General features: G+C 53.6%; 1 protein-coding gene across 3 annotated transcripts in view; it reads left to right on the plus strand.

Moving 5' to 3' along the window:
- Positions 1-10,953, plus strand: part of SERPINA5 (serpin family A member 5) — an 11,412-nt gene continuing 459 nt past the window's right edge. The window contains exons 1-5 of one of the 3 annotated variants that reach the window (XM_001928569.5): positions 1-100; positions 6,340-6,975; positions 8,635-8,905; positions 9,271-9,418; positions 10,366-10,953. The exon at positions 10,366-10,953 is cut by the window's right edge and continues 459 nt beyond it. In XM_001928569.5, coding sequence (XP_001928604.1) covers positions 6,357-6,975; positions 8,635-8,905; positions 9,271-9,418; positions 10,366-10,554 — 1,227 coding nt within the window. In that variant the 5' untranslated portion in view covers positions 1-100; positions 6,340-6,356 and the 3' untranslated portion in view covers positions 10,555-10,953. Of the gene's footprint in view, positions 101-1,750; positions 1,886-2,733; positions 2,968-6,339; positions 6,976-8,634; positions 8,906-9,270; positions 9,419-10,365 lie in introns of those variants that run through there. The other 2 variants (XM_005666421.3, XM_005666420.3) reach the window with 2 other exon arrangements.

Genomic DNA, 10,953 nt, shown 5'->3' on the forward strand with positions numbered 1-10,953 from the left:
ACTGACAGATGCTGGCTCCTGTCCAGCCAGCCCTCTGCTTTCTACGGAGCCCGACTGACTGGCGCCTCTGCTGTGTGCACGCTCGGCCACGGGGGACAGAGTAAGTACAGACACGGTGGCCGGAGGGCCCGTGGGCTCGGGGGTGAGGAATGGACTCCGGAGTTATAGCATGTGGTGGGCTTAAAAGCTCTGCAGGTGTCTCAGGGTAAACAGGACCATCTCTCCATAGTGGTGGGAAGGGAACCAGGACCTCTGAGGCAGCAGGGGGAGTCCCCCCGACACCCTGCTGTGTGGTCTGGGGGGCCACCCCCCCACCCCCACCCCACCCCCGCAGTAAATCTGGCCAAGCCTTAGCCTCCTGGTGCATAAGACACAAATGATCACACTCTGGCACGGTGTGACCATGAAGGTTAAACAAGTGGTAGTTCTCCCCCAAATATGATTTGTCCCCCCCCAGGACTCATCTGGCATGTCTGGAGACAGTTTTAGCTGGAAGTAGGGAGGGAGGGGGGCTGCTATGAATTTCCAGTGAGTAGAGACCACGGGGTCTGCCAAACATTCTGCAGCGCACAGGGCAGCCCCCACGACAACGAGTCCTCTGGCTTCAAATGCCAACAGTCCAGAGAAAGCCTGAAATAGCTAGAAGGGACAAAAATATCTGGTACCCAGGACCTGCTCCCTAAACCATAGCTTCTACTGTTTTCTCTGCCTAGAAACCTGGACCTTCAGAACCAAGAAAAAAATATGATCAAATATAGTCTGTTGTGCTGAGATAAGGCCGCCCTGCTGGGAGACTGCCACCCAGCATGGTCGTGAGAGCGCTGAGACGCTGTTTGGCCATTTGTTAAATAAACAAAATGTAGATATAAAGCGAGCGGAATTTTCAGTTTTTCTAAGGATGGGGTCCTGGGCAAGAACTGCAACAATGAAAGGAAACTGCTTCCCCGCCGCCAACATCCTTTTCCACCGATGGAGAAGCCACAGCTTGAGGAATAAAGGGGACGGGAGGGAACTTTGGGAGGTGATGGATGTGTTTGTGACCTTGACGGAGGGGGGTTCACGGCTGTGTACTGCTTTCCAAACTCACCGCGTCTTGTACATTAAATATGTACAGGTTTTGGTATGTCAGTCCGACCTCAATAAAGTGGTTTTAAAAAAGAAAGACACAGGAAAGAAGCTGAGCTTCAGTGGGGAAGTACTTCCAGGTCAACTGGCAAGTTAGCCTCAGGACAGCCAGGGCTTAGCCCAGGATGCCCAGCCTGGCTCATTCCCACCAGTGTGTGGTCTAACACCTTTGAATTACAGAGAAGGAAGTGGGGTCCGTTCATTCATTCATTCATCCGTTCATCCCTTCGTTGATGGAGCTATGAAAGGAGCAATCAAGGCCGTGGTGCCGTGGCTGTGGTGTAGGCGGCTGGCCGCTGTAGCTCCGATTTGACCCCTAGCCCAGCAACTTCCATATGCTGCAGGTGTGGCCTTAAAAAAAGAGAGAGAGAGAAACAATGACAGCCAAGAGGGCAGGGCCAAGGGTGGACAAAGTACCATTAAGAAGTGATGTTTAAGTGGAGGCCTGGACCAGAAGCTGGTCCCGGTGAGAAAGGCCGAGAGAGCTGACTGTGTGAAGGCAGGGACGGATGGGGCTTCTGTGTTAGGAATTGAAAAATAAGTGTGCCCAGCGGGGGTGGGGGGAGGGTGGGGGTGGTGGCAGCGCAGAGCAGTTCAGGGGAGGCTGGTGAGAGCCAGTCAGAGCTGGACCTCATGCGGCCACGTGGGTTATCACACAAATCAGACTGTGATTTTACCAAGCCAATGGGCAGCAATGATGTGCTTAGGGGAGCGCCTGGACCGTGTTTGTGATGAAGGGGATTCTTCAGGACGTACCTAAGTATGTAGAATGACACTCGGGGACAGGGGAAATGTAGGGGAGGTGGTCTAGGTAAAAGACAAAAGGGGCTTCCAGTAGGGTGGTGGGGGACAAGGGGGGAGAGGCAGGAAGATTGCAGAGCTAAAAAGCAACAAGCTTTCGGAGTCCCCATCATGGCTCAGTGGAAACAAATCTGACTAGCATCCATGAGGATGCAGGTTCGATTCCTGGCCTCACTCAGTGGGTTAAGGATCCAGTGTGGCTGTGGGCTGTGGTGTAGATTGCAGATGTGGCTTGGATCCCACAGTGCTGTGGCTGTGGGGTATAGGCCGGCAGCTACAGCTCCAATTTGACCCCTAGCCTGGGAACCTCCATATGCAGTGGGTGCAGCCCTAAAATTCCAAAAAAAAAAAAAAAAAAAAAAAAAAAGTAGGCATCGAGCCTTGGTGATGCCCTGGAGATGGGAGGGAGCTTAGGAAAGTCCCTAGCTCACCTACTCCAGAAAACTCTGCCCCCCTCCCCCCGTCTTTAGGATCCAGGGGACACTGTTCGGTCTTCCCCTCTCTGCCTGGGCTCCTGTCTTGTGTCTCCTCTTGTGATCAGCTGACATCGGAGGACAGACCCGGCTGAACCACACACCTCCCATGGCAGCGTCCGAAGTCCACCTCGATGGGACTTTGTTGCCTAACATTTGGAACAAATGCCAGCAGATTTTGGGTCAGGATGGTGGGGGACCAGGGGGACAAGAGCCCAGGGCCTGCCTACCCATGCCCACCCTCTGTCACCGCAAGTGCTTTGGCCCCAGGTGCCAGAAGGGCTTGATCGATCCTCTGTCTTCCCTCTGACCCGTGGGGGCGTCTCTGCAGACACGCTGGCGTCAGGGGCCCAGGAGAGGGTCAGCCAGGCCAGGCTCTGCCGCACACGGTGGGGGCGGCCTCCTGAGAGCCGCCTAATGGAGCCCGGGGCTGACTCGGAGGCGGCTCCACATTGGCCCCAAACTCCATCGCAGCATTTGCACCAGAAGCCCAAGAGTGTGAGGGCAAAGCCTGGCCTTGGAAACTAGGAAAGCTGAAATGAGCACCCCCTGGCCTCTGCTCTCCGAGGTAACCTCTCTGACCCTCTGTTTCTTTTTCTGTACGGTTGTGACAATGACACCAACTCCACATTGCTGCGGAAGAGTGTAAGTGAGCTAATTCAGCTAAACAGGTTAAGACCCACTAGTGGCCACTGAGGAAGGGGAAGCCCATGGTACTCCTTGGAGCCTCAGAAGGGAGCCAAGAGGCAGCATGTACACCAGTCAGGGGAATCTGGATTTTAATCCTGGTTCCGTCACTCACTGGCTGGGACAAGCTATTCCAATTTTGGAAGCCTTGCTTTATCTGGCTGTAAAGTGGGTAACGATGGGATGCAGTGATATTTATAGAGTGTCTGATTGGTCCTTGATAAACGGTGGCTTCAATAAGAGAGAAGAGGGACTAAACGGAGGAAGATTTCTGGGTCCCAAACCTGCAGCCCAGGGGAGCCAGGGGGAAGCCAAGGCCCTGCTCTCAAGGGGGACTCATGGGGCAGAAGCAGCTCTGGCCCAACAGGTCACCAGTGTTTTTGGGGGGCAGGCAGTGGTGGGGCCATAGCGCCAAACAGACCTCTGTGTTTTTTGTTTTTGTTTTTGTTTTTTTTTTAATGAAGAAACTGCGGCCCAAGAGGGGAAGGGCCAGGCTCAAGGTCAGCAGGCCGGCTGCAGGGCTGGGGCATGGGAGGCCTGGTCTCTCATTCCTGCACCCCGGCCAGGTGTCCCTGGGCTCCATCCAAGCAGGAAACTCCTCCGTGGTCTGTAGCTATTCTTTGAAAGCGTTTCTTTGAGGGTCATTATCAGCTCAGTGCTCATCTGTGTGTGGGGTGGGGGTGGCGGTTTGAATTGCTTCTTCAGCAGCATCTGTGATGGCAATGGTTTTAGCTGCGTAGGAGGGACCTCAGCAAAGGACACAGAGATCTCAGCACCCAGAAGGCAACTCTTAGGGTGGGAACCAAAAAGGAGTATCAGCGTGGGAGACCCAGGCATGTTTCTTAATTCTCTGCAGAGCGGGGGCTGTCTGTGGTCACACTGAGGGGCAGAAGACCAAATCTGGAGACTGTGACACAGGGGAGGGCCAGGGACGTGGGGGAAGCTGAAAGGTATGGCAATTTAGAGCATGACCTGTGAGGGTCAGAACTGGGTCTGAGCCCAAGCTCTGCCACTGTTTGTAAATGCTGAGCCTCAGTTGACGCATCTGTGAAAGGGAGCCAGGAGCAGAGCCCGCCTCCGTGGGTGGGCATGAGGCCAAAGAAACTGATGTGTCCAGAGTGCCAGCGACGTACCTGAGCCTCCCACTGGCACAGGGACTGCTGGGCCACTGTATTTGGTTCAGGGTAGCTGCGGGTTCTGCAGACAGAACCTTCCAGATGAACTTCCTCTGTGACTCAGGTGCAATTTGGAGGTCAGGGGTGTGAACGTGACTCCTTGAGTCACTGAGTTTCATTCCAACAAAAGATGGGACTGCAGGCCAGCTCTGCTGACTCCCAAGTTCACCGGTCTCCCCAGCAAGCCATGTCCAAGGCCACTGTTTGGGGCCCTTGGAGTTGGGTTTTGCATCATTCGTGTGACTCTGTGGCAGTGCCAGGGGACCTGATGACTTGGTGTCTAAAGCAGGAGAATACCCACCCGGAGGGGGTTCCCGCCCAACGGGAGCTCTCCTCAGGGGTCAGGCAGGTCAGCTTGGGGTCATGTGAGAACATGTCCCCTGCATGCAGAGAAGGAAGGGGGGATCTCGGCAGGTGGGGGGCTTTGGCCAGTCCCTGCCACACGGCTCACACTCACACAGCTGTGCTGGTCGCTGCTCCAAGCACGTGACATATGTTGACTCATTAAAGCCCCCCAGCCATGCCTGGTGCAGATTTTGTCATTACCTCCAGGTGGGTGACAGTGGCTAGGGATGTGACTTGCCCCAAAACACTTTTGGAAAAAGTTTCAGGGCTGAGACTTGAACACAGGCTGCTGGGCTGCAGAGTCTGGATCGTTCACAGTGGGTAGACGGTGGGCACAGGGAGGGTTTCTGAATGGAGGGTTTTAGGGAGTTGGGTATGAGAGAGGGTGAGGCTGGAATGATGGAAGACCTCCTCGGGGCAAGGGAGAGGCAGAGACAGAGAAAGAGAGAGAGAGAGGGAGAGAAAGAGACAGAGAGACAGAGACAGAGACAGAGAGAGGAACAGACAGATAAAGACAGAGCAACAGAGACAGAGAGATAGGAGATAGACAGAGACAGACAGAGACAGAGACAGAGAGGAGACTATAGAGAGACAAAAGCCCAGGGCCTCTTCATCAGGGATGCAAAGAAGAAGAGATGCCTGGGGGCTCAAACAACATGCATTCATTGTCTCACAGTCCTGGAGGCTGGAAGTCCAAGATCAAGGGCAGGCAGGGCTAGTTGCTCTTGAGGCCTTTCTCCTTGGCTTGTCCCTGATTGTCTCTCATTGCTCCCTCTTCCCTGTGTCCTCATAGCCCTCACGTGGTCGCCCCTTGGTCTGTATGTCTGTGTCCTAATCTTCTCCTCTCATAAGGACACCAGTCTCATGGGATCTGGACCTGCCTATGATGTCATTTTAATTTTAATCACATCTTGACAGACCCTGTCTCTAAACACAGTCACATTCTGAGGACGTGATGTTATGACTTCACCATATGAATCTGGGGGCATGATTCAGCCCATCACGGAAGAGGAAGGAAGTCTTGCTCATGTTAGAGGGCACAGTGCCCTCAAGAGAGAAGGGTGCTTCTGATGAAGGACAAGGGTGGCCTTGGGGGTCCCAGAGCAGCCCTGGGGAAGGAGAGGGGGGACCAGTGACACTGTGTGTTCAGTGACGAACCACTGCAGCCTGGCACCCTGCCCACCAATGAGTACATGCAGAGAGTGACAAGAACAAAGCCAGCAGTACAGCAGGAACCACTGAATGGAGTTTGAGCTCATAGACGGACACCAGGTCTTGCAAATGTCACACCCCAGGACCAGGTGGCGGTTAGAGGTCATGTATAGAAACAGTGCTAGTTCCTGGCTACCACAGAGATGCTGACCAGCCAGAACATGGGAGAAGAAGCCTCTGCACCAGGTCCCATCGCCCCACATTCCATCACCTGGTACCTTGATGTGGATGAAAGGAGGCTCCTTGCTCTGGTGGCCAGTCCCCACCTAGGGTCCCGCTCCTCTGCCTGTCCTTCCTCTTGCTACCATTAGAGGTCCCCACCCCAGGTCTCTGTCCTCCAGCCCCTGCTGGGCTCCCTAAACCCTGACTCCCAGCCTCTCGGGTTCATCATCTCCCTTCGGGCTGCTTGTTGGCAGTGCCATCTTCTGGAATGTCAGCTTTGCATGTTTCTTCCCGTCTTGTCTCTGAGGATTCACTGGCCGCCCACCCCCTCTGAGGGCATCTTCTACTCTTCCTTTCAGAGTGACGGGCGGCCACAATGCGGCTCTGCCTCCTCCTGTGCCTGGTGCTTCTCAGCCCGCGGGGGGCCTCCCTTGGCCGCCACCACTCCCGGGAGACCAAGAAGAGAGTCCTGAAGTTGCCTCCTGCAGTCGCCACGGTGGCCCCTGGCATCAGGGACTTTACCTTTGACCTCTACAGGACCTTGGCCGCAGCCAGCCCGGAACAGAATGTTTTCTTCTCCCCTCTGAGCATCTCCATGAGCCTGGCCATGCTCTCCCTGGGGGCTCAGTCCAGCACCAAGGCACAGATCCTGGAGGGCCTGGGTCTCAACCCCCAGGAGGGCCCAGAGGAGGAGCTCCACAGCGCCTCCCAGCGGCTGCTGCGGGAGCTTGGGCAGCCCAGAGAGGATCTCCAGCTGAGCCTGGGCAACGCCCTTTTCACCAAGCCCACCCTGTCCATCCAGGAGGCCTTCCTGGGCACCCTGAGGACGCGCTACCTGGCAGATGTCTTCCCCACTGATTTTGAGGACCCAGAAGGGGCCCAGAAGCAGATCAACAATTATGTGGTGAAGCAAACGAAAGGCAAGATTGTGGACTTGGTTAAGGGCTTGGATGGCACCGAGGTCATGGTTATGGTGAATTACATATTCTTTAAAGGTAAGGCCCTTGGGCTTGAGCCTGAACTTTCTCTTTTCAGTTGTTTTTGTTAAAAAAAAAATAATAGACAATTCTCGCACACATGAAAGAGTGGAAGTGGATTTAGTCCTTTCTCGTGCCTGTCAATAGAGTGAAGTCAACAGTCAGCCTTGTAGGGGTGGGTGAGCAGTGCCTTCTTATTGTGAGAAGTGATGTTAAAACCCCCGGATGATGTTTCCTCCACTGGGGAGGAGCTGGTGCCCATGTGGGCCCCTGGGGACACGTAAAGCGCAGCTTCCACCCAAGCATGAGTTTGTCAAGGCCATGATGCCAAAGAAACCAACAGCTTGGCTATGCAGGGCAGGGCTGTAGGCATCAGAGGGGCCTTAGAGGGCATTTCCCAGCCGCTCCCGTGTCCTTGGATCCTCACTCCCCTGAGCTCCTTGGGGCTGTTTTCTCAACCAGGAAATCTTGGGACAAGAGCCTGTTCCTCTGAGCAGTCTTCCCCTCCTTTCCCTCCTTCTCCCCTTCTCTTTCTCCCGGATGTTTCTTGTAAATATCCCTAACCATCTCAGCTTGTACACCTGCTTCTCCTTCCAGATACAGAGCCGCTGAGAACCCTGGCTGGAGCCTGGCTGAGGATGGGGAGGGGAGGGGCAGTGGGGAGGAAGGGGAAGGGAAGGAGGAAAGTAGTTAAACCGTTAACCAAGCCCTCCTCTTCCTATGGTCATCCATGGTGAGTGTCAAGCTTGGATTCTAAGATTTCTTGTCCCCCTGGTCCAGGGCTAGGCTGCAGACGACAGCTGTAAAACAAGCTTAGCGAGCCATTGGGGCGAGATCTGTACTTGGTAACTGCTAAGAAGATGGGGACAACGACTTGCATCGTCTTGAACAAAGTGTCCCATATGAAGCAGACAGACCAAGAAGCATAATCAGAGATTTCCCAGCAGGAAAAATCATATATTTCCAGGAACTTTAGAAACTTCTTTCCCAAACCTCAATTGAAACCCAATACTGAGAGAAGAGTGAAAAACAGAATATATTGGAGTTCCCATTATGGCTCAGCGGTAACAAGCCTGACTAGTATCCATGAGGATTCTGGTTTGACCCCTGACCTCGCTCAGTGGGTGAAGGATCCAGCATTGCCGTGAGCTGTGGTGTAGGTTGCAGACAAGGCTCAGATCCCGTGTTGCTATCTATGGCTGTGGCATAGACTGGCAGCTGCAACTCCAGTTCGACCTCTAGCCTGGGAACTTCCATATGCCACAGGCGCAGCCCTAAAAAGACAAAAGAAGAAAAAAAAAAGCAAGAAAGAAAAGAATAAGTGGCTCAGATATTCTGTAGCTTCATCAGCCATCTGTATTACCCTCTTCACTTGGTTATTTGACCTTGAGAAACAACATTTGAGAAAATCAAACAAACAACATTAGGGGTGAAGGGCCTCTGAAAACGTGAAAACTAACCCTGTGTCACAATGTGGAAGGAAAAGCCCCCCCAAAAAGCTCAAGCCTGCCCCCCAAGTTAGGAAAGGGTTTGTCTTCATAACCAAGGGGTCAGCAGTCCCCTCCACCAGCGAGACTGCCCTAGCGAGGATGCTGTCTCTGTGGGGTAGGTTTACTGTCTGCAGGCTTTTCACTGGCAGCTGAGAACTTCTAATTCCTTTTCCATTTTCGTCTTTAGCGAAGTGGGAGACAAGCTTCAACCACAAAATCACCCACGAGCAGGACTTCCACGTGACCTCAGAGACGGTGGTGCGGGTGCCCATGATGAAACGTGAGGACCAGTTTTACTACCTCCTGGACCGAAACCTCTCCTGCAAGGTGGTAGGGGTCCCCTACCAAGGCAATGCCACCGCCTTCTTCGTTCTCCCTCAAGAGGGCGGGATGGAGCAGGTGGAGAAGGGCCTGAAGGAGAAGACACTGAGGAAGTGGCTCAAGATGTCTATGAAGAGGTATTCATCGCAGCACGCCCAGGCTAGCCTGACCTGCACCCTGCCCCACCCCCGCACCCCGCCCCGCAGCAGGGTCACGCAGTGGGGGTGGGGAGGACTCACCTAGCCCTGGAGCTGCCTCCAAGCCCAGAGGCATTGTGTGAAGTCCCAGCCCCCCGGCCAGCCCAACTGGGTTTCCTGATGGGGTCATCAAAGTGGGCAGTGACCCTGGGGGACAGCCTAGGTCCAAGTCCAGAGGAGGACGGGTTCCATCCAAAGCAGTGGGCTGGAGAAGTGTTATGAAGCCAAGAGGAGATGGTGGGAGTTGGAGCTCAGTCAGCCAGCGCCCTGAGGGAGTCTTAAGAAAAGTCCTCTTCTCCTTCCAGGCAGCTTGAGCTTCACCTCCCCAAGTTCTCCATTGAGGGCTCCTATCAGCTGGAGAACGTCCTCCCCAAGCTGGGGATCAGAGATGTCTTCACCTCCCACGCAGACCTGACCGGCATCAGCAATACCTCCAACATCCAGGTGTCCGAGGTGAGCGCAGAGGCTTCTGAGCACCTGCTTCCACAAATTTGTGCTCCCTTCCCTTCCCTCCCCTTCCCTTCCCTCCCCTCCCCTCACCTCGCCTTCCCTCCTCTCCCATCCCATGCCATGCCATGCCATGCCATGCCATCCCATTCCAGTCCATCCTATTCTATCCCATTCCATTCCACCCTATTCCAGTCCAGTCTATTCTATTGTATTCATTTTTTTTTTTTTTGGTCTTTTTAGGGCCATATCCACGGCATATGGAGGTTCCCAGGCTAGGAGTTGAATCGGAGCTGTAGCTGCTGTCTTACACCACAGCCACAGCAATGCCAGGTCCGAGCCACGTCTGCAACCTACACCACAGCTCATGGCAACACCGGATCCTTAACACACCGAGTGAGGCCAGGGATCAAACTGTGTCCTCATGGATACTAGTCAGATTTGTTTCCGCTGAGTCACAATGGGAACTCCCTATTCTATTTTCTTCTATTATATTCCATCCTATTCCTTATTCCATATCTTTCTCTCCCTCCTCTTTTCCCTCAGGAACCAAAGGTTTCACTTTGCATCTTATCCTTTATGCAATGGAAAGCCATACCGAACACTCTGCCTTGGGGGTAGGCATCCTGTCTTAAGCGATCAAACTAAAAATCAGGCACTAGCTCCTTCGAGCACGAGCTGTGTGATCTCCAGCAATTGCTTGACCTTTCTGAGCCTTCTTTCTCTCCATAAACTTGGGGAGTCATACCCTCGCCTGTGAGGTGCCATGAGAACTCAATGAAAGATGCACGTGACCTCACCTCCGAGCCCTGGTACACAGTGATTGTTTGATCACACCATCTCCCATCTGCTCCACGGCTCCATAGCACAGAGACTTTGACAATGATGCTGCAGGCAGAAGCCTGGCCCTTTCTCCCAGTGGTGCTTCCCAGCCTCTGTTGTCTCCCCTGCAGATGGTGCACAAAGCCGTGGTGGAGGTGGACGAGTCGGGGACCAAAGCGGCTGCAGCCACGGGGACCATCTTTATGTTCAGATCTGCCCGGATAAGCTCTCAAAGGATAGTGTTCAACAGGCCCTTTCTGATGTTCATTGTGGAGAACAGCAAGAACATCCTTTTTGTGGGCAAAGTGACCCACCCTTGAGGCGGGGATGTCTCCTGAAAGGCACAGGCTTCCGTAGTGAAGGGTGAGGGTGCATTGTGGCTGTCTATCTGCTAGCAGCTGGTGATTTACACAGGTTTAGTTGACTGATGAGGTTTTCACAGATAATAATAATAATAATAATAATAGTAACATTGAAATACTGATGATTGCTTCTTTTCACACAATTGCAAGACATGAATGCCTTAGAGAACATTCGGTACTGCCCTCATCTATATAATGGAGATTAACACTGAGGCTAGGAGAAGCTGGTTGACTTGCCTGAGGCCACACAGCATGTTGGTGGCAGAGAGAAGCCCAGAGTCCAGGTCCCTGCTGCCCAGCCCAATACCACTGAGCTCTGCAGAAGGGTTGTTCCATTAGCTATTGCCAGCAGAAAGT

This window comes from Sus scrofa, chromosome 7 (genome assembly GCF_000003025.6).
Source record: "Sus scrofa isolate TJ Tabasco breed Duroc chromosome 7, Sscrofa11.1, whole genome shotgun sequence".
In the NCBI taxonomy this organism is placed as follows: domain Eukaryota; kingdom Metazoa; phylum Chordata; class Mammalia; order Artiodactyla; family Suidae; genus Sus; species Sus scrofa.